Source organism: Perca flavescens, chromosome 6, assembly GCF_004354835.1.
Source record: "Perca flavescens isolate YP-PL-M2 chromosome 6, PFLA_1.0, whole genome shotgun sequence".
Classification (NCBI taxonomy): Eukaryota; Metazoa; Chordata; class Actinopteri; order Perciformes; family Percidae; genus Perca; species Perca flavescens.
This window is the reverse complement of record NC_041336.1, coordinates 4,498,656-4,522,255: the sequence shown is the minus strand read 5'-3', so window position 1 is coordinate 4,522,255 and position 23,600 is coordinate 4,498,656. Positions and strand designations below refer to the sequence as shown.

At 43.2% G+C, this 23,600-nt stretch overlaps 1 protein-coding gene across 1 annotated transcript in view; it reads right to left on the bottom strand.

Annotated features, from left to right (window-relative positions):
* Positions 1 to 23,600, bottom strand: part of LOC114556521 (collagen alpha-6(VI) chain) — an 84,189-nt gene that overhangs the window by 12,489 nt on the left and 48,100 nt on the right. The window contains exons 12-31 of the mRNA XM_028579464.1: positions 22,824 to 22,877; positions 22,167 to 22,229; positions 21,427 to 21,492; positions 20,972 to 21,025; positions 20,461 to 20,496; positions 19,116 to 19,178; positions 13,357 to 13,419; positions 12,528 to 12,590; positions 11,179 to 11,241; positions 11,016 to 11,066; positions 10,295 to 10,330; positions 10,104 to 10,166; positions 9,957 to 10,019; positions 8,637 to 8,672; positions 7,656 to 7,692; positions 7,448 to 7,459; positions 3,293 to 3,786; positions 2,592 to 2,682; positions 1,256 to 1,906; positions 1,035 to 1,152 (exon numbers count right to left, since the gene is read on the bottom strand). Of these exons, the coding sequence (XP_028435265.1) occupies positions 1,035 to 1,152; positions 1,256 to 1,906; positions 2,592 to 2,682; positions 3,293 to 3,786; positions 7,448 to 7,459; positions 7,656 to 7,692; positions 8,637 to 8,672; positions 9,957 to 10,019; positions 10,104 to 10,166; positions 10,295 to 10,330; positions 11,016 to 11,066; positions 11,179 to 11,241; positions 12,528 to 12,590; positions 13,357 to 13,419; positions 19,116 to 19,178; positions 20,461 to 20,496; positions 20,972 to 21,025; positions 21,427 to 21,492; positions 22,167 to 22,229; positions 22,824 to 22,877 (2,177 nt within the window). The remainder of the gene's footprint in view (positions 1 to 1,034; positions 1,153 to 1,255; positions 1,907 to 2,591; positions 2,683 to 3,292; positions 3,787 to 7,447; positions 7,460 to 7,655; positions 7,693 to 8,636; positions 8,673 to 9,956; positions 10,020 to 10,103; positions 10,167 to 10,294; positions 10,331 to 11,015; positions 11,067 to 11,178; positions 11,242 to 12,527; positions 12,591 to 13,356; positions 13,420 to 19,115; positions 19,179 to 20,460; positions 20,497 to 20,971; positions 21,026 to 21,426; positions 21,493 to 22,166; positions 22,230 to 22,823; positions 22,878 to 23,600) is intronic.

Below are 23,600 nucleotides of genomic sequence, written 5' to 3'. Positions count from 1 at the left end.
GGTTTCTACGTTAGGTTGATAAATGAGGGCCATTGTGTACAGCAATATCCACTGATGGATTGCTGTTACAAAAACCACTAATTGGGCCATACAACACTGAGCGTCTCCTTACATTCCTGCATGATCTCTATGAAAGGGTTGTGCTAGTTGAGGAAAGGGATGCAGAGTGAAGAAATCAGCCAACATTTATAATTGTATGGGACAATGTGGCATTTCACCACTCCCGTGCAGTCACCAAGTGGTTTGCAGCCCATCCCAGAATGGTGTCACTTTTCCTCCCACCTTACTCTCCATTCCTCAACCCCATAGAGGAATTATTTTCCTCATGGAGGTGGAAGGTTTATGACCACCATCCACATAATCAAATGTCCCTCCTGGAAGCAATGCATGCTGAATGCCTGGACATATCAGCAGAAGATTGCCAGGGATGGATCAGGCATGCCAGAAGATTCTTTCCTAGGTGTATTGCCCTAGATGTTATAAGATGTGATGTGGATGAGAACCTGTGGCCAAATGCAGAAGACCGAGTAGATTAGCATTCCTATTGTATCTCTATCAGTGGATGGTGTGTATACAAATTCTTGTATTTTGGAATTACTCAGTGCAAATAAAAGACATACAATATATGGAAGCGTACTGCATCATGTCTGATTCATTCCAATAACATATATTGCAGTGCATTCTAAACAGTAGAGAAGTGTCCTTATTTTACATAAGAAAACACTGTATAATGATACCTGTTGTTAGTGTATTTTAGGTCATTGTTTTGTGCGTGACAAAGTGTGTTTGTTGGCTGTCAACCTTTGCTAGTGTTATGGGAGAAGGAGTTGATTTGAGACATGTATGAAGTGATTTGGTAGTTTTGGTGCATTTTGAATGTGAAATTAACTGCTGTGCCGAGCTGAAAGTTGGTTAAGAGAACTGTGTTAAGAGTTTTTAAAAAGTGACCTAAGTATTGAGAAATGTATTCTAGCGACTGTAAAAAACTGGAATTTGTTCCTTCTAAGGCTGTGTATAAATAAAGTGTGAGTTACCCGTTGTCCCTATCGAAGATCAGTGAATCGTCATGTTTCAAGGCCGGTGCATCGTCTGGTTCCTTCAGCTTGTTGCAGTCTTCTTTAAATGATGGACGAGGATACGCATTTATTCCCTCTGAAATATGCACAAAATACACTCGTGTTTGTTGTTGTTTATGTATGTTTTGTGTGTGTGTGTGTGTGTGTGTGTGTGTGTGTGTGTGTGTGTGTGTTCTCACTGCTGAGGGCGGAGAGGAAGACTCTGAAGAAGTGCTGGGCGTAGCTCTGCTCGTCAGCCCTCAGTCGGTCCAGGTGGATCAGGTGCTGCGCTACGGGCCAACCGGCCAGCTCCTCCACCTGCTCCCGATCGTAGCGCTTGCCCACCGTCACCACAAACAGCGCCACCCCGTCACAGTAGGCTCTAGAGGAGATCCAATCCAGCCTAGCTTGGTCCCAGGAGGCCGTCTTGGTGCCCACCACGGCCAGCACCGCCCTCCTCCTCCTCGGCTGGCCGGCCTTCATCAGCACCTCCTTCAGGGTGAAGTCCAGCGTCTTCCCCAGCGCCGAGGAGCCGCCCCGCTGCGTCATGTTCCCCATCAGGTGCCTCCGCATCAGCGTGCTGCTCTGGAACGTCCCCAAGTCAAACTCCAGCTTGGGATCTTTGGTACCGCTCTGGATTACAGCCACGCGGGCCTGGCCGTCGGCCCTGCGGGGCTGTGGGCTCACGGCCAGATGTTCCACCACGGAGCCCAGCAGCTGCTGGCCGCCGGCGTACTCATCGGCCTGCATCTCCCTGGAGCCGTCCAGCACCAGAACCAGGTCCACGTTGACTTCTTGAGGTGTCAGGACGTCCTGGATCAAGGGGCACAACTCTGAACGCCTACAGGGGTCTGAAGAAAAAACATCAAATCATCGAGAAGTCAACTAGCTTGGTTAGAAAATGGCTTTGTGCAATTCAAGCTGTTAAAATTGTCACTTAGGCCTTCTTAGTGACACTTTTGGAAATCACTTAGCTAGACAATCTGCTCTAAGCGACGTCACACGTTTTTTAGGCTACAACCTTTTTTATCACATACAGCAAACATCTCCTCACTATCTGATAGCTGCCTGTCCCCTGAACACACTAACCACAAAAACGTGGTCTCTGTAGACAGCCCAGGCTCCACAAACGGCAACAAAACCGACCTGCACCACCAAACATAACAAACAGTGTTCCAGCCAATAACCGACAAGAAGGATTTGGGGGTGGGGGTTGGGTGGGTTAGTGTGCAGAACAGCTTGGGCTCTCCATTTCATCTAGGGAAGTACGCAACTCCCCGCTGCTGTACTTGCGCATGCAGGAGACACACACACACATGGGCACAAAGCCACCCACAGTTTAGAACGCCAACACAAAGAAAGAGAAAGTGGACGGATATCCGGCCAAAAAGAGGAACATCCGGCGGTATTTCCGCAGCACCTGAGCAATCCCGGAAGTGGAACGTCGTCGATATGGACTAGGGCTATGGTTTAAGCACGTTTTTTATAATATCACTAATGATTTATAATAATCCAAGCCTCAGGCTCGGGGCTTACCGTAACAGATCGCACAGTTCTTGACCTTCTGCAGGTCAGCAGCCGTGTCCCTCCCCAGCACGATGAACAAAGTGTTTCCTGTGTCGTCGACCTGGAGATGAAACAGCAGCTGTTATTATTTGTCGCTAACTTTGTTCACATTTCATCTCCTGCCTTAAAGTACTTCTTGTAAATGCTCTCCAACGGGCAAAAAAAGTGGCAGAATTGTAAAACGCAGCCCTTTTTCTGGAGGATTTTTAACAGAAACACACTCTCTTTCAAATGACCCGTGATCGGCCAAAGTCTCCCATCACGGGTTAGATTGTCTAAACCTTAAAAGAAGTCTAGAGAGGCAGCGGGCCGAGCGGCATTTAAACAAAGCAGTGAATCAATGAAACTCTAGCAAGCATCTCACTATCACTAATGTTATCCACATTCATATTTTGAAAGTTGGATGTTAGAATGGAAGGACGGAGAGTAATTTTTCTATGCAGATGATACATATTCATTAGTGTGAATTGGCAAGTTTCAGAACTCTGCAGACCGATGCTTTGCAAGTAGTTGCTAGTTTAAACTTGTCTCGAATCATTGGTCTGAACTGGGCTTAAAGGTCATAGGTCAGTCTGAAGTGATCAACTCTTCAACGTCTAGTACGATTCCCCCGATGCCACGGAGCAAACAAGAATGGGTCCCTACTTTTAAAATGGTTGAATCAAACCTACCTTTATCGCTCGTTCAACTTCCGGGGCGGCTCGCAGAGAGATGACCGCTGGGACGATTTTGAGGGCTCGGTACTCCATAATGGCGGTGACAATGTCTGAATTATCCTCTGACGGCCCACTGGAGAAGAAGACTGCCACCTTCCTCATCATCAGTCCTTTACGAACACGTTTGAAGACGTTCTGACCCACAAAGCGCATGGCGGACCCCAGATTGCGCCTGATGGACGTCCTCTCCAGGGCGATGTTCTTCACAGCTTCGATCAGCTGAGTCTTGCGCTGGTAGTCCTGGAAGCGGATAACGTACTTGGTGTAGGCGTTGTAAGCCACCACGGCAACACGAGCACCAGACGGACAGTTGCTCTCAGAGATGGTGATGTCGTCCAGCAGGGAGAGGAGGGCGGAGCGCTGCCTCTCGAAGGCTGCCGGGGTCACATCCTGCGACATGTCCAGACCGAACACCAGCTCGGTGGGGTAGGCCGGGCACCTTGATTCACCTGGAGGAGTTTATGTTGAGAAAAATCGAATCAGGTCCCATTAAAAACCCAAAACCACTATGCTATCATCTTTGAAACTTTGCCCAAAACACTTACCTTAGCAGGCTGTTCTCATGAACCATTTGTACATAAATCTATGAAAAGTAAAGCACTGTACTTGGTATGTATTGTACGTATTTATTGCTGTATGCACCAATTTGACTGCTGCTGTATAAGACTGAAGATCGACACAGGGCTTTCAAGCCGGGGAGCAGAGGTGTCATATCCCGGGAGAAGTTAAGGAGAAAACACAAGACTTTCACCCAGGAAATGGGTGTTCGTGCTCGGTAGTTAAGCTGCTTACACACCAACCAGACGGCCGACCGTCGGCAGAAAAGGCAGTTGGACTGATCAGTCTCCCTGAGTTGGTCTAAAAAGTTCCTCAGAACACACCGAAGAGACGAGACGTAATACGTCTCCATAGCAGCAGGCGGCGCTAATCTGTATTGTCGCCCAAAAAATTTAAACCGGCAGCTGATTGGACGAACGTGTCATGTGGGTCTGGTTTCTCTGGAAATTCAAAGCCAGACCGTCATGGCGGCTTGTTCAGAATACGATCTCATATTGTACTAAAGTAGTTCACCGAAACGTGTTTCTGAAAACATTTTAAGTGTGAAATAGGCCGTGCAGTTGCTGAATCTGTCTTCATTTCGGATCAACAAAGAGAGACTCTAGTCACGCTTATCCCACTCCCCATTTCCTGTTTAGCTCTCCACCAATCAGAGGGGTAATTTGAGTCTGACTGCCGGCAGTGCCCGCCTTCCGATTATACATGTCAAATCGGCCAAAATGAAGGCTGAACCCTACGCTTGCACTACACTGGTCGCTGTAGTGACGGCGCCGTTGATTACGGGAAGGTGTTTACGTAGGTGGAGCGTTCAATGCAGTAGGCTGTGAGAAAGTGAAAATGGAACTGGTGAGCAGAAAAAAGTGTTGTTTGGCAGTTTCTTCAGTCAAAAGAAGGCCATTCAAGTCCAGCTACATGTTCAATTTGCAATGCTGATTTGTCTCGTGGTGGCGAGGATCCTAAACAATACACAACATGGCCGCTGTAACATCTGGTATGAAACATCTGGAAGAATACGAGTTGTGCATGAAGGAATCTCCAGACAGCAGCCAGAATGCAGCAACTTCAGGTACGGCAAAGGAAGGACAGTCCCTGTTTCCTCATTCATGTGTTTACTGGGTTCATGGACTGAAGATGGGAGGAGGATTCGGTTTCGGATTCGGCAGAATCTAAACCGGTGGATTCGGTATTCGGCCGAAACCCCAAAAATCTGGATTCGGTGAATCCCTAGAAAACATATAGTTCAACCACATTTCTATAAGATTTTTTACGATGTCTTTAATTAATCATGTCTTCTTACATATTTTAAAGACATTGGTCAAAGACTTTGGTTTCTTGTTTTCTTCTCAAAGGCAAACACAACGGCTGAGATCAAATAATTATGAATCATCACAGACCTCTGCAGAATATCCTGTACAGTACTTACTATCAGTAACGTTATCCACATTCATAAGAGTCAACAAACGATATGTCCAGTGTTACGGCCACAGCAAACAAAAACACAACTTAAATGTGACCGTCAACGTATCGAAAAACACATAACCTGAGGATTAGTTAAAGTAAAGAGAAGGGAAGAAGCCTGAGCCAACCCATCAAGGGACGTCGGACCCAGAACTCCCACCCCCTAAACTAAAGAGTAGCGACTAACTAACAGAAACAAAGCCGCGAAAACTAGACTACCAGACCTCCATCCTCAAAGCAATAAAAGACAAAAGAAGAGAACAGAAGGGAACGGATGATCAGAGCAGCTTAAGGGCCCTATTTTAACGATCTGAAACGCAAGTGTGAAACGCAAAACGCAAGTAGCTTTGTGGGCAGATCTCGAGCGCTGTTGCTATGATACCGGCGGGATAAATGACTCTTGCGCCCGACGCAAATCTAAAATGGGTTGGTCTGAAGTATCTAGGTGTGGTTTGGGCGTAACGTGAAAATAACCAATCAGAGCGTCATCTCACATTCCCTTTAAGAGCAGGAGCGCTTGTTCCATGGCGGATTGCTATAATGACGGCGGATGTGCTTGGCGCACGCCAGCGGGAGCTGTCCGAGATGCGGCAAAGTAGTAAATGCCCTTCTTGGCCGGGTGGCGATGTCGCTGCTCCTCTCGGGCGGATCTCCTCAAGTCTGGAGAGGATTGCTGCAGCCATGGAGGGTGGGCCTCCAAACGCACCACCTGCACCTGTTGTGCTAGCACCACTGACTTTAGACTAGTACCACTGACTTTAGACTAGCACCACTGACTTTACACTAGCACCACTGACTTTAGACTAGCACCACTGACTTTACACTAGCACCACTGACTTTAGACTAGTACCACTGACTTTAGACTAGCACCACTGACTTTACACTAGCACCACTGACTTTAGACTAGCACCACTGACTTTACACTAGCACCACTGACTTTAGACTAGCACCACTGACTTTAGACTAGCACCACTGACTTTAGACTAGCACCACTGACTTTAGACTAGCACCACTGACTTTAGACTAGTACCACTGACTTTAGACTAGCACCACTGACTTTAGACTAGTACCACTGACTTTAGACTAGCACCACTGACTTTAGACTAGTACCACTGACTTTAGACTAGCACCACTGACTTTAGACTAGTACCACTGACTTTAGACTAGTACCCCTGACTTTAGACTAGCACCATTGACTTTAGACTAGGACCACTGACTTTAGACTAGCACCACTGACTTTAGACTAGTACCACTGACTTTAGACCAGGTTTTTCCTGGTCAGTGGCGGAATTGTTTTCTGAAACTGCAAAATAGCATCAGATAACATTTGCGCTGGAACACGCCTCCTCTTTTTGCTGAACCGCCCCCGGGAGCGCAAATACATTCCCTAATTTACCGACGTGCGTCTGTGGAGGGAAAAGTCCGCCGTGCGTCGGGTGCAAAATAGGAATGATACATGCGTTGGTGTACAAAGGCAATTGTGCTGAGTGCAAGATAGGGCCCTCTGTCTCAGAGCCTCAATCCTTGTCTCCCAGCCTTCCTTATATACAGGGGCGGGGCCACACTGACAATCAAGAATCAGGAACACCTGAGATGAACAGAGAGGAAGAAGAGAGCAGGGCATCCAGCTACAAAAAAAGTAGGGTTGGGTATCGTTTGGTTTTTTTTTCCGATACTGGTGCTAAAACAATACTTTTAAAACGGTGCCGGTGCCTAAACTGTGCCTGAACTGAAATATATACGTATAATATATTTATAATGTATACAACATAAAATAGGAGCACAAAACAACAGTTGCCGACATTAAAGAACGGTGTGTTTATTGCAAAGGCCATATGGTCAAAATTAAATGATTGATTAATAATGTAATAAGCCTTAACATCTTTTAAAAATGATAGGAGAGTATTATGTAACTGCCAACCGTCCAAAATCACCCGTAATGACAAAAAAATGAAACCAAAGTGAAACTACAAAGGTTTAAAAGGTGAATTGATTTTTTTTTTGATAATTAGGACAGTAAATCTCACAGCTGGAGTTTTGCATTGTACTTACCGTAACGTAACGTTCTGAGTGACTGAACGGAGATATACATACCTTGGCAACATGCTGCGTGGAGGAGAAACAAATATTGTCTGAGTTATAGCAGCAGTACATTCTGCACTTTATTTCGTTGAAAGTTATTGGACATTATAAAGGTGTATTTAGTATTTTTTCAATAGAACTTTAATATAGCAATATGAAACCTTTGCAAAGTTATATTCATATTGTAGCCCAAATATGACAACTAAAAATAAACACTCACCACAGTTGTCTTTGATGTAGCCGATCATCTGGCACTCCTGAGATAATAGAACATATGTTGTGTGTAAATACATTTAATATTTCCCTTAAAGGTGCACTATGAGTTCCTGGAAGGTTTCAGCGCAATTTCATTTTTGTCTCAAATCGTAGGCATCTCTCCTTAATCCGCTAGCTGCCTGTCCCCTGAACACACCATGAAAAAGCCCGGGGTCGTAAACGTCAAACAAACACTAGGGGCACTGGCTGTGCACCAAAATACAACAAACCACTCCAGCCAATCACAGACAAGATGGTTGGGGAGGGGGGGATTAGTGTCAGTTAGTCATGACAGTTACGGAGACATGGGGGAGGGGCGAGCTTGCTCTGTTTTGTTTGAAATTTACTTGGAACGTCAACAGAGGTGACGTCATGCAGGAACTCATAGTGCACCTTTAATGTTGTTTAAGGTAGTATTCAGACCCGTTACTACAGTAAAAGTACTAAAACATACAGTGAAAATACTCCACTACAAGTAAAAGACCTGCATTTAAACCCTTAGTGCAGTAAAAGTTTGTATGTTGCAGTTAAATGTTTCCTGTCAGTGTTTTTTTTTTTCAATCATTTTTGACTTTTTTATAGCTTGCATTTTCCAGCTTATCCGAGAGGCTTTTTAAAGACATTATTTAGCTTTAAGAAGGAGGAGAATGTTCTCCATTGTCCTTCAGTTTATCACAAAACATTCAACGTCAACACATCTAGAGATACGTGGTTTTCACTGGACAGGAAGGGGGGGGGAAACTGTCATCTGGAAAGTAACTAAAGCTGTCAGACAAATGTAGTGGAGTAAAAAGTACAATATGTAACTGAGATGTAGAGGAGTAGAAGTAGAAAGGAGCAGAACATGGAAATACTCAAGTACAAGTACCTCAGATTTGTACGTCAGTACAACACTTGAATAAATATACTTAAGTTGTTAATAAGTTACATTCCACTACTGACTTACACTCATGGCTGGGGTTCCAGGAGGACCTTTGGCACCCTGGATGGAGGAAAAGGAGGAATATTAGTAAACATATATCATTATTATTTCATACTGAGATTATGATAACCACTGAGTTTTTATTCTGCTTGCTCGGTTGGGCAAAAGACTCAAATAAACTGTTATATTTGATCTTTATTTACAATGTATGAACACATAAGGGACAGTACCATATAATAGTTTACGTTCATAATGAAAGTAGAGGCTGTTATTTAAAAAATAAAGAAAATCTGATTGCAATAATTAACTGACCCGAGAGGCAGCAGTTTCTATCTGTAAGTAGCTTACATTTTTTAGTTACCCTCACTTCTAATTTGTCATAAAGTTTGAGTTGGAACATTTGTATTTTTTAGTTTCTAAACCGACAATAACTATCTAAAAATAACCCAAACGGAATCTGTGGAATTTAGCAAACTGTTTTTCTGCTTGGGCTGGAGATGTGTTACCATTACGCGTTTGATTTTTATTTGTTGGACATCTGCGGAAATCTGCTTGTGCAGCTTCCTGTGTGGCCCTAATCTTCTGCATGGATAAGCATAGAGTGCGCGCTGTGCACGAGCCTAGGAACATTTCACTAATTTGCTGTTAAAATAACAATGAAATGCTGCGTTATTAATAGGGTTGGGTATCTTTTGGGTTTTTACCGATACGGGTGCTAAAGCGATACTTTTAAAACGGTGCTGGAACAGATACTTTTTAATAAAGTTAAAAAAAAGAAGAAAAAAAAGAAGGTTACTAAACAACAGTCTGCGACATTAAAGAACGGCTTATTTATTGCTAAGGCCATATGGTCAAAATTAAAGATTTAATAATAATGTAATAACTATAACAATAACTTCACCAGTAAATCCAGCTGCTAGCTAAAGCTAGGCTAACGTTACCTGCTGTTGAGTGTAGTGTAAAGTCAGGCACCGAAATGAAGCACCAAAATTTTCGTTCTTATTTGGTCTCGTTACTACCGTTTACGTCGGCACCGGTGCCCGATTGGCACTGTGTTTCGGTACCAAACTCTAGTTATTGACTTCGGACCAGGTTTTTGTTGGTCAACGGCGTGATCCCTTCCTGCTGCCTAAAGATAGCAATACACCCAAAATGCACCTGAACACACCTCCCTGTAAGACCAGAATGCCTTTGGGCGCACAGATGGGCGCAGGTGCATTTGCTATTTAAACGACGTGGGCGTCGGTCTTAAACTAGCAAAGACACTGTGCCGCGCCAGCTGCAAGACAGGGCCCTGTGTCCATAAGATAAGATTGTTAAAAAGGCCCGTGAATGTGTTCTCACCCTGTGTCCGTCATATCCCGGTTCTCCAGGCACGCCTGGCTCTCCCGGCCGCCCTGAGTTCCCCTGGAACGATCAGACCAGAAATGAAATAAGTCACAGATGAAGCAAAAACTATTTGAAATAAAGAGCAGGGATGTTGTGTCTCACCCCTCGGCCATAGTTCCCTTTACGTCCGGGGTATCCTTTGGTTCCTTTCACACCGTCCTTACCCTGAAAACACAACACAGCTCAACAGTTTGGACTCCAACGGGCTACCTCTTTTTCCCATTTTTTGGGTTGTAGCGTGCGCTATTATTCTATTCTTTGGATATCAATTCTTAGAAAATAGATGGACTCACCACTAAACCAGAGTAACCAGGGAAACCAGGATCTCCCTGTAAAGAGAAGGAAAAGGAATCATAATCTCACTCTGACATCAGGAGGATTTTAAAAAAATGTCACATAGTAAACGCTTTCCATCCACCAGATCTTACGTTTTATTTTATTAGAACAAAACAGAAACGAGTGTCAGGTATATAACATAGCACCGTATCCTCATTCAACAGTTTGAATACGGAAGGTTATGCACATGTTTTTCCAGCATTATTCCAAGAACGTCCAGCAGCACGAGTGATCAGTGCGCCTGCAGTGCAGAACCTGTTTAGGCAACAAAGCTACTGGGTTAGGTTCAGGAACAGATTCTAGACTTTCTAAAGGTTATCGGGCAAAATGGATCCAATTCTGACAGTGAAACGAGTCATTTTGAGCGGGTTGTGCTGCTCATAAAAATGTCTCCGCTGAACAGACGTCTCTTTCTCCATGTAAGTCTGTGGGGGAAAGTGTTTTTTGGGACAAAGGGCATCGACAGGGGAGCTGTTTTCCCTCTGTTTTGGCCATGTTCTATCCTAGCGGCCTGATTTTAATCCCCTCCTCTTCTCCTGCAGAGGTTAAAGGCAGCAGCTGGAGCATCAGCTGTCTACACACATTAAACTAACATTTACACAACATGCAAACAAGGCCGCGTTCACGTTCTCTTTTAATCATTTCCTGATCTTGATGAGTCGTAATGGTCAGCTCTACCTTAACACCTTTGGATCCTTTAGTTCCATAACCGTCTTGTCCATCCTGACCCTGAAACACACACACACACACACAGACACAGACAGACACATGGTCAGAGTCCCTGAGTGAACCATAAACACAGTTTAATTACACAGTAACCAGCTGATGTTCAGCTCCTCACCGGCGGTCCTATCGGTCCCACTGGTCCCGTACTCCCCTTAACACCCGGGTCTCCTGGTTGGCCCTTCAACAACAGCCACAACAGCAGTTTTAGAAAACACACATTTTACTTGTTTACTTGTGAAACTATCCGAACATGATTGTTTGATGCAGGGGCCGGCCCGGTGCATAGGCAGTAAGTACAGGCAAATGGTAGGGGCGCTGGAAGTCCAAATGAGTAAAGAAAAGTTGAAGAAGATAACAAAAAACACACCAAAATGGAGGAAAAAGCGACAAAAATAATGAAAGAAAGTGTCAAAAACACAAAAAGCGATAAAAACGTCAAAACACAAGGCCAAAACGACAAACAAATAGAAAGTTTAAAAACCCCCGCAGAAATAAGTGTAACAACACATTAAAATAAACAGATGATATCTAGCCTAGGGCACCAAATAGGTTCGGGCCAACTACGGTATTGTGGTTTATATGCTATCATCTCCTGCGAGTTGGATATATACATAATTTTCTTTCTAACAAACACTCTTTTCACTTTCTGTAGATGACGTAATGGTAGAAAGATAAGAACGAGTCCCTAGGAAAAGGAGGACTGGTTCAAGCTAGGTTCATGTAGATAAATCTAAAATCTTTGTGGGAAAACAGATGAGTGATCAGAGATTTCACAGAAGGGAATGCAACATATTCACATTACTCATTCATCAAACTGTTAAGTAACCGCTGTGTTGTCTAACCGCTGACCATGCAACTCGTTGTCCTCCCGACTCAACACTTTTTGGATGTTTTAAAGGCATTTAAAAAAAAAAAAGTTGGAATCCCTTTTTTTATCGTAAATTTACAGTAATATTGTGGCAGCAGCCTCGCCAGTAAACTAGAGAGACTTATGGTCTTTATTGATCCCTACTGGGGAAATTACAATTTACACTATGTTGTTATTACACACACACTCAGGTCCTTTACATGCACTAATGGAGAGATGTCAGAGTGAGTGGGCTGCGACTGCTGAACAGGCGCCCTGAGCGGTTGCTCAAGAGCACCTAGGCAGTGCCCAGGAGGTGAACTGGCAGCAAAAATCATAAAAGTACAACAAAATGCTGAGTACTTGCAAAGTGAATGAATGTATTCAAATTGAAAAAAAGCGACACAGAGTGATAATGATCTGTACATATACAGCAAATTATATTTGGACGAACGAAAGAAAGAACTACATCACCACAGAATAAAAGAAAAACATTTCAGTAAGCCTGTCAAGACCTAGAACACAATACTTCAGGGCCTGAAATTTAGATGATTACATTTTAGACTTTTTTAGACCCTGTTAAAAGTTACAATCCAACACAAGATGAGGTCACACACCTTCGGTCCGTTAGCGCCGCGACGTCCAGGTTGTCCCGGGTCTCCAGCTGGTCCCGGTCCACCCTGCAGAAAAACCAACAGAGTCAGAGGAGACAAGAGAAGAGAGAAGGAGAGGAGACAAGAGAGGAGAGAAGGAAAGGAGAGAAGACAAGAGAGGAGAGAAGGAGTTGGAGGGGAGACAAGAGAGGAGAGAAGGAGAGGAGACAAGGAGAGGAGAGGAGACAAGAGAGGAGAGAAGGAGAGGGAGAGGACACAAGGAGGAGAGAGGAGACAAGAGAGGAGAGAAGGAGAGGGAGAGGACACAAAAGAGGAGAGAAGGAGAGGAGACAAGAGGGAAGAGAAGGAGAGGGAGAGGAGACAAGAGAGGAGAGAAGGAGAGGAGACAATAAGAGGAGAAGAGAAGGAGAGGAGACAAGAGAGGAGAGGAGACGAATAGAGAGAAGGAGAGGGAGAGGAGACAAAAGAGGAGAGAGAAGGAAAGGAGACAAGAGAAGAGAGGGAGAGGGAGAGAAGACAAGAGAGAGGAGACAAGGAGAGGAGACAAGAGAGGGAGAGAAGACAAGAGAGAGGAGACAAGGAGAGGAGACAAGAGAGGAGAGCAGACAAGGAGAGGAGAGGGAGAAGAGACAAGAGAGGAGACAAGGAAAGGAGCGAAGGAGAGGGAGAGGAGACAAGAGAGGAGATGAAACAAGAGAAGAGAGAAGACACTATCCAGCGTTTGCTGCGTTAATTACTGTCACATTGTGAAGTTCAATTCAAAACTTATATCAGTTATTAATATAAATAAGTATGAATAATGAAGTGGACGATGGTGGGGTGATGTACCGACCTGAGGTCCAGGGAAGCCAGAGATTCCTTTCGGTCCAGGTTCTCCGTTTCCTCCCCTGCGTCCCTGCAGAGACAACAGACTGGTTTAGGTTAAGGACACGTGTTGTATTATTTATACTCCTGGTTAGGAGAAATGGAAAATACATGATGTTGAGTATATGGTTCTCAGCAGGAAACCGATGGAGTTCAAATACCTTGGGGGTCTTGTTCGCGAGTGAGGGGACAATGGAGCGGGAGATTGGACGGAGAATCGGCGCAGCGGTATTACATTCAATTTATTGCACCATTGTGACGGAAATAGAGCTGAGCCGGAAGGCAAAGCTCTCGAAAAAAGTGGGGTGGTCTTATAATTGGGGTCTAGACTTTCAGCCGTCCAAGTCGTAGAACATAAGGAACGTCAGCTGTTTCAGCAGCCAATAGAGAAGTCAGCTATAAACTCTAGAAATAAAATGATCCATTAATCCATTTTATTTTAATGTTACAAACAGCTGGTTGAAATGGCAGAGTTTTAGACTGAGCCTCAACTACCGCACAAAAGCACGTTAACGTTATACGGTGGAGAGAGAGAGAGACTGAAGAGAGAGAGAGAGAGAGAGAGAGAGAGAGAGAGAAAAAGAGAGAGCCCAGTGGCGTAAGAACAAAGCTGTGAATCAGAGAAATAGTAAGTGTTGCGTCTTATAATCACGGTTGTCTTACATTCGGACCAATACGGTAAGTCGGGCTGAAATACAGGGCTCTAGTGTCTAGGATATATGGCCAATAGATTTTTGAATTATTCTGTTTTTATCTCTGTTCAAATAGTTATAAGTGAAGGAAAAGAAGTAGACCATCACTTTAACAGCTGATTACAAACTTTTCAACAGTAGATGAACATCAATAGTAAGTATTTAAAGCCCATGTTGCAGGTTAACCACCACTGTTGATTAATAGGTACATATAGCACTCAATATATGTATATCATTGTTAAAAATGTCTCCAAATAGTGTTAAAGGCCACTTTTTGTCAGGTTTTTGTCGTTTTTGGTATTAGTGTTTTTTTTTCCGGAATTCGGTGATGACGTCACGTTGGGGAGACGTGTATCAGCCTAGTACTAAAAACTATGGTGACTGACTGGGAAGAGGAAGAGGGTTTTTTACTGTCCGTGAATAGCACCAAGTGAAAGTCAATGTTTTATTTATATCTAGTGACAGTGATCATGTCGTTAGTTCAGCTAAGTACCGGTAAACTTATCTAGATCTAGAAAATACAAGTAAATACACATCATGCTAGCTATGTGTAGGGTGACCATATTTTGATTTCCAAAAAAAGAGGACACTCGGCCTGGCCTCGAGACAAATCCAGACATTGATGATTCTCAGAGGTTAATGAACATGCTTTATTATGCCTCAATTGTGCAAAAATAACTTCTGTAATAAAATATAATCTGTAACAACATGTAACAAAATAATAGCTCTCTTTTAAAATAAATAAATAATATGAAATAATGTTCTAAATATGACCTCTTCTGTGTTAGAAAATCCAGCTTCAACAAAATATCTCTTAATACCTTTTCAATGTAATAACATAAATAATAAAGACACTGAAACATATGTGCCAGCTTTGCACACGGTGCACTCCGCCTCCCACTTGTCCGGTCCCGACCGGGACGGTATGTGGGACATTTTTTTTGCAGTTCAACTGTGAAGCTGCACTAGTCTTGTTTTATGGTTGTAAGTGGCCGGATGCTTATACTTGTGCGCTAGTGTGTGCGTCAAGACGGCGTGCGTGTGTGTGTGTGTGGGGGGGCGGGGGGGGGAAGTGGGTGATATAGAGCGGGGGAGAAGTGAGAGTGACAGCGAGCGAGTCCTACCGACTCTAGAGTCCTAGTGAGAGAAACAAAGTGTCTCCCCTGTGTTTTCTGACCACGGTGGGAAATCTTTAGCAGGAAACGCTTTGGCATTTTGTGTGTAATGCTGCTCCGCTGTCTGCCCTGGTCCCTGTCTGTCTGCCCTGGTCCCTGTCTGTCTGCCCTGGTCCCTGTCTGTCTGCCCTGGTCCCGGTCTGTATGCCCTGGTCCCTGTCTGTCTGCCCTGGTCCCTGTCTGTATGCCCTGGTCCCTGTCTGTCTGCCCTGGTCCCTGTCTGTCTGCCCTGGTCCCTGTCTGTCTGCCCTGGTCCCTGTCTGTCTGCCCTGGTCCCTGTCTGTCTGCCCTGGTCCCTGTGTATGTGCGCGTCGCAGAGCCGCTCACAAGGCAGCCTCTCGGGAATTACATCACACAACAAAGTAGCCTACCGTAGTATTGTGTTGAGCAAAGTGCCAGTCAATTTAAGTACACGCTTAATGGTCCCATGAAAAACAGTGAAACCCGGACATTTTAATGAATTTATAAAACCCCCCGGACACCCCGGACAGTAGTTTGGTCACCCTAGCTATGTGTTAACTTGCCAGTCCCACCTGTGAAATCCCCCGATGGATGTAAACACATAAATATGATTGATATCATGATTATATATCTCACGTTTTGATGGTAGCCTACTAACTCCAGTAACAACATATTTGCCTGGTGTTTATTTATTATTAGGTAAATATTTCAACTGCCTTCAGAGTTTCCTATATCTGCGTCCACGTTGTCAACATAAGACTTGTAGCGTTAGTGCTCCTTTTGTACCATAACTTTATTGAATGAAATGTTAAACTTAGCTCCTACGAGATGGTTTTTGTTAGTTACACACAAAGCTAACTGGCTATAGTTAGCCTGTACGTATGCTAGCGGACATTAGCTAACGTTGCATAGCCAGCAAGCAGCTTCGGCGAGCTAACCTCGACAGCTAACACATCCATGTGTCTCCATTTCAAAACATCACTGCAGATTGACTGCTTTTAACAGCAGAGGTTGATTGTGGGCGACATACTGTCGCGGTTAGCTCGCCGAAACTACTGCCGATTGCCGAAGTTCCTGGCTGGCTAGGCAACGTTAGCTAATCCCGCTAGCATACGTACAGGCTAACTATAGCCAGTTAGCTTTGTGTGTAATGTTACCAAAAAAACACCTATTTCGTAGGAGCGAAGCTTAATATTTCATTCAATAAAAGTATGGCACAAAAGGAGCACTAACGCAACATGTCTTGTGTTGACAACGTGGACGTAGCTCCGAATGCAGTTGTAATACCGGTATTTAGCTAGCCGTCTAAGCTAACACTGTTGCGCTAACGTTAGCAAAACATCGGCGTAGCATTAGCTAGCTGTTTAAACTTATGACAAGCCGAATAGCATCCCCGTCCAAGCTGCCTTTCACTTCCCCCCCAATATTATTATACACATAATAAACACACATTGACTCGGTCGAGACCAAAAGCCATATTTTGCCAGACCAGCGGCAGACAGTGAACCGAGACGGGGCTTTCGCCTGTCGTCTCCCTAACGTGACGTCATCCAATGCATTGTGGGGGAAAGGAGAAACCACTGTAAAAAAGTACTACTTTTTCGTATTTTATTCCATTTTGTGATATCTATTGTATTTGATGTTGTTGGGTAAAAGTTTAAATGTTTATTACCAACAAGAAAACTGCAAAAAATCGTTGGAAAATAAACCTTGCAACATGGGCTTTAAGACCACAGAATGTGTGTTATCAGCGTATATCAGCCTGGATCGAGCTTTAACGGAATATCACTCCTTAAAGTAGCTCTTACAGCAAAAAGAGCGATAGCTGGAGATTATTTCTATTTCCTCATTAGGCCGCTGTTCAGAAATGTTTCACAGCCCATTAAATGTTTCCAAATTATTCTAAAAAAAGCAACAATCCAACATGAGAATTGATAAAAACCCTAAAGCAGAATGAGTCAGACAGTTTCATTGTTTCCTTTTTTTTCCTTAGTCAAGATCTCCACAGAGTCACAGCCACACATGGTTCAACTTTCCCTAAACAGCTCCACAGAAATTCTCTGGAAGTCTGTCCTTAAGCCAAAATAATTATTAAGTCCAGATCTGCCACACATCTGTGTTTCAACCCACATCTGACTCCACAACTCTCTACTTTAACCCCTGTAAATGTGCTTGTTCTTTTTAATTTAACCCTAATTTATCCAGGTAAGTCGATTGAGAACAAATTATCATTTGCAACAACAACCTGTCACATTCACACAGTTCCACATTCATACCTGGAAGCTGCCCGGTACAACCACTGATCTGATCTGCTGGCCACTGGAGGTTAAGGGCCTTGCTCAAGGGCGGTAAATGAGGGAGGGACAAGCGCTTCACTTTCCCCACCCAGACTGAACCGGCAACCTCCCGGTCCCAAGCTCGCTTCTTAAAGGGATACGCCACCGTTTGTTGAAATAGGGTTTATCCCGGCCTCCCTTAGCTGTAGATAGGTGGGCCAACGCATTTTTTGTGCATGCATCGTTTTAGTCCAGTGGAACATCAGCAGCACCGCCGCTAGTTAGCTTAGCGTAGTGAATGGAATCCTATGTTGCCAGTTAGTGAGCCAACAAAAGACAAAAAAACAACCTAATTACTTGCACTGAGACAATAAATGCGTTGGCCCACCCATCTACAGACAGGGGAGACCGTGATAAGAACTATTTCAACAAACGGTGGCGTATCCCTTTAACCACTAGGCCACCACTGCCCACTGCCACTCGTCTGAAACATATGGATATATTGTTTGGCAGCAGGGCTGGCCGTGGCGGCAGTATAGGCAAATGTTAGGGGCGCCTGCAGTCCAAATTTGTCCCGTTTTTTAAAAAGGGGGGGTCAAAACGGTCGGAAAGAAACCAAAAACTTCAACAACAAAAAATTTAAAATACACAAAAACTGTCGGAAAAGAAAGTTGACAAAAATGTTTAAAACAACAAAAATGTACAAAAGAAGGGACAAAAACCTCGAAAAAAACAACCACGAAAAAGTTAAAAAAAACTAACGGAATAAGGCAAAATAATAAAACAATAAACCAGCTGAAATCTTGCCTGGGGCTTCAGATTGGTTGGGGCCGGCTCCGTTTGGCAGCAGGACGACTGTGTACAGCTGCTGTTGCCAAGCCTCTCTAAATCAAATCAGTGCAGTCTGTGTTTGGAAGGTTAAACTGTTCTTACTAAGTTGGCTTCAAACTTCTTCTGTGGCTCCAGCAGCAGTAACTAACGTTATTATTGTTTTTAATGATGAGGATCATAAAGTTGGGAGTTCCTATCATCTCCTAATCTCTCTGCCAATCACAGGATTGCTTGGTCAATGTGTGTGCTGGTTAGGGTTGGGTTTTTGTTTGGGATTCTTTTACGATTCCGGTGCTAAAACGATTTTTTTTAAACAATGCCGGTGCAAAAAAGACGAGAGAAGGAGAGAAGGAGAGTATTGTATTGTCTTTCCATCGACCAAAATGGACCTGGTTTGGTTTTCCATTTTATAAAACATAAAGTAGCCTGTAAAGTCTCCCCCCAGGTCTGTCTTACATCTTCTTAGCCAACTTGATTCGTTTTACACTTCTGTTTGGAATTTATGGTCACTGTCAAAAAAAAGTGGCAAAAATGTCTGAAAAAGCGATAAGAACACTGGAAAAGCCCAGTTTTGATTATTGGGGGCGTAAATTACACCTTTGGTCACAGGTGATACCCAATCAGCAGAGACGTGTTTGTAGTAAACTCGTGGTAATAAAAAGGCAGAGCTCTTAAGCACACAGCAGGGGGGTTCAACGCACCCCCGTTTCAGTTATAAAAACAACGTGTTGCAACGTTTTGTCGGGACTGAACGCAGCCTCTTGTTGATCTGGCTTCATGCTCGTCACTCACCTGTGGACCAGCGGCTCCTGGGCTGCCTGGAAGACCTGGCTCTCCCGGCCGTCCCGGTTCACCCTGGAAACACAAACACGGTTTAAAAAGAGTATTTCAGCGTGGAGCGGACACACAAACATTTGTCTACACAGGGTTCAACAATAAAGGTTTCCCTTTGGTCCCTTAACGCTACAGCGGGCAAGTAAATATAACATATAATATATGATTGTTATATTTACTTGCCCGTCTGGGCTTAGGCCTTTATTAGACGGGACAACTGAAGACAGGAAAGGGGAAGAGAAAGGGGAGAATGACTTGCAGCAAAGGGCCGCAGGTAGGAATTGAACATGCAGCCACTGCGGTGAGGACTGAGCCTCTGTACATGGGGCGTACGTTCCACCAGGTAAACTACACAGGCCATTATTGACGCTTTTGACTTTTTTTTTATGGGTTTTTTTTCCCGCTATGTTGACGTTTTTTCCCCAAAGTTTGACAGTTTTTTCTATATTTTTTTCCTCTTTTTTCAAACTTTTTTTCAATGTTTTTCCTCGAGAAAAAAAAAGAAAAGTGTATAGGGGGGCAGTAAAAGTTTACTTTGGGCAAGTAGAATTTTGTTTTTACTTGCCCGACCGGACAAGAAAAAAAAAAAAAACCTTAGTGTTGAACCCAAGGGGGTAAGCCTCTTTCCACAATGCGTTTTTGATGCTAACAAGCACTCACCTTCTGCTAGTATCCCATTGACTCCCATTCATTTTGACGTCACTTTGACGGCGAATAACTTTACATCTGAAGAGTTTAAAGACTCTATTTGTCTGTTGTTTATTTCTAAAGAAACACGACAATGTATAAAAGGCTCCATTACCTTGTATCTCACGTTATGGCTCCGTAGCAGACGCTTTTATAAAAATAAGCTAACGATTGTGTCATAACCACGAGACTTACTGTCACACAGTAGAGGAATTACCGTATAGTACAGGAGAAGCTCACAGGCAGTTTGGACTTCCATTAGCTGTTTAGGTTTAATGACTAATGTTAACTAGCATGTTAGTGATCAGTAATTAGCCTGTGTCTATGTTATCTCCTTACATATACCTCCACTCTCCGTCTCTGTAAGATTGGGAATGATTGAGATTTCTCTCTCACAGCTACCAGAAGACTTCACACTTTCAGACACGTTGCTCACGTCACATCTACGTCTTCAAGCTCAGTTGGAGGCTGCTCAGTAACACTCAGCCAGCACCGGGAAAGAGACTTCTGATATCCTTCACTGGTCTCAGACCAGAGACACGGGGTCTATTTATTTAACTGTCTATGGTTGAACCTTTGCTCACAGAATCAAGTGTTTTTTGACTTCCTCTCGTACCTTTCCTCCCCCGGAGCCTCTTCTTCCATCTGGACCCTGCGCAGCAGAAAACATTTAAAGATATTATTCACCGTGATAACATTAAAAGGTAACTTCAGTGACTTGATTTGAACAACAATCTTTGAAATTCAATATTCAAGATACTTTATTGTCATTGTATGAACACAACAAAAATTACGTGCAGCAGCAGTAAATAACTAAATAAATATAGATAATAAAAAATAAGAAGATTTAAAAAACACACACACAAAAAAAAAGTCCTGATTATTTACATGGAGTCTGGTGGAGTTTGGTGATGGTGATGTCAGGGCTGTTTCATGTTAAACTAAAAGGATCTTACTCTTTAACTAAAAGGTCTATCTCTGTAGGGATCCATCCCATAATGTTGTCAGACACTTAGAATAATAATCTGAGTCTGTCAGCGGCAACAACAGAACTTGTAGTGGACGCACTTTTTGTTCAACATGAAACAGCCCCAAAAACACCATCACCAAACATTCGGTAATCTCACCGGGTTTCCGGCGTCTCCTTTATCACCTGGCTCCCCGTCCCGTCCAGGGGAACCCTGTGGATTTGAACACATTGTGATAAAAAATTTTCTTTAACTAAATAGGATTCAGGACTCATGACAGGTTGAAAGTTAAGATGCAGACTTTCTACAGTGTAACATTTGATTCAATATGATTATTATACATTTGTACAAACATCATTTTCAGCATCATACGGATATATTACTAATGACTTTAAATTAAAAATACTTTACCTGACACAAGCTAGCATCACTTAGCTTTATGTTTGCTTAAAAGGATTAACATCCCTGAAGCCAGAGTCAGTGTCTACATCTATGTCCGATCATTATAGGATCACAACTCCTGTCTCTGATTGGATGGTTGTTAAAGCAATGCTTTGTGGGAGTTGTAGTTGACTTGATGCCATCAGCACAGATGCAATGTGTTTGATTCTCACCGGTAAACCTGGGTAGCCTCGCTCTCCTTTGGGTCCTCTGTCGGTGTTATCAGATCCCGGTTCCCCCTGTCCGACCACACACAAAGACACACAGTCTGAACTCGGTTTGTGAAGATAAACTCTGCACCGCTTCCTAAAATGGAGCCCCCAGCTGTGATTGGCTGTGGGGCTTTCTAGCAGAAAACAGAGTTGATCCTAGATTTCATTCTAATTGACATTAAGCCATTTCAGAAAGGCCTTCTGTAAACAGGATGTTACTGCAAAGACGATGGATGGAAAGTCTAAAGAGACTCAGAGGACGAGCTGAGAAACAAAAGCGTCTGTGTGAGAAGGAGATGCAGAGCTCTGCCAAAAACTGGAAGCTGATTGTGTATCTGTTGGCCAATTTTCTCAAGAAGTTACAACATGGTTTCATTGAGCCCCACTGAACTTTTCTTTTAGTTGTAAGTGTTTGTTAATATGATGTGTCAGATGTGTGTGGGGGTGTTATGAGCCCATTAAACCCTTCTGTTTTTCTACTGTAAACATTAAGAGTGAATGTTATTTTCACAGCAACATCCATATGTGCAGACTAGGGCTACATTTACATTGCTACGTTTTGGGTTTAAAAAGGAATATATTTTTCTGAGAGAGACAGTGAGAGAGACAGAGAGAGAGCGACAGAGAGACAGAGAGAGAGTGAGACAGACAGACAGACAGAGAGAGAGAGAGAGAGAGAGAGGGGAAATGTTGGGACTCACCGGATCTCCTCTGAGTCCTCGCTCTCCTTTTGGCCCCGCCTCCCCTCTGATACCCGGGATACCCTGAGGATGACAAATCAACCTGTCAATCATCCAGCCGGGGGTCAGAGGTCAACGCCTCCCAGCCAATCAGTGAGGACGGGACATTAACAATTCTATATGTCGACAAAACAACTACAATATTTGCAATAACACAGAAACAAGTGTAATAATTAATAATTAATAATACAATGTATAAAATATATTTTATTTGAATTATTTTCTAAGATTATTAGGTTTGCAAATTAAACTACGATTAATTTGCGGATTATTTTTCTTGATTAATCGTTGAAATGTCCAAACTGATGTCTGTAAATGTCTAGTTTTGTCCAAAACTTAAATATATTCACCTTAATATGATATAGAAAATGAAAAGAGCTGAACAATCTCCATATTTAAGAGGCTGTGCCATTTCTTGCATTAAAAATGTCTTTTAACGATGATCAGAATAGTTATTGGCTGGACTAATCGTTGCAGCTCTAATGAAGGCATTCTCTTCTCTTCATCACACTTAATCCAGATTAAATCTTTGATAAATATGAAAACAATAATCCCTCCGCAGCTCAAACACAAAGTACCTCCATGCAGGGAAATCTACATAAATATATTAGTTTTTACTGGGTTTCCTGGGTCTCCTCTCGGTCCTTTAGCTCCATTTGTTCCCGTCAGTCCCTGAAGACACACAACCAACAATACATTTCATATACTGCAATATACTACACTCTGTTATTATTACAATGCAACTTGTGTGGACTAAAAGGAAGACTGCTTTGTATCGATGCTTCTTAGTCTGGAAGTGACATTCCCTATTATTTTTTTTGTGTCTGTAGTTTAGTTTTATGTATTAAATGTTTAGTTCTAGTTGGACAATATATGGATTACACTACCGTCTGTTGTGATATGTTTTCTTTATTCTGTATTTTTTGTGTGTAGAGTATGTTGTGTGTGTGTATGTCTGTGTCTGTGTGTGTGAGTGAGTGTGTGAGTGTCTGTGTGTGTGTGTGTGTGTGTGTGTGTGTGTGTGTGTGTGTGGACATTGGACCAGAAGCTGTGGATGACATTTTTTTCCTATTGGTGTCATGTAATTCTGTGCGGGGTAGGATGACAGGTAAATGAAATATCATATCATATATGAACTATACTGTATCTTATAACCTGACCCACACGTATTCAGCGGTGATCCAGAATGAAAATCTGCTGAATATAACAGACGGTTTTTAAGCTTGGGTGTGTTAACACTAATTTTGCGAGAATTCTGCACCCATAGACTCCATGCAGACCTTCTACTGCAGACTGACTGTAACGGGGTATAGCGTCACTTTACCTGTGAATTGCTTTTTATATCGAAAAATGTAACATATCTTGAGGAAGGACGCCTGAATCCCCCGCCAAATA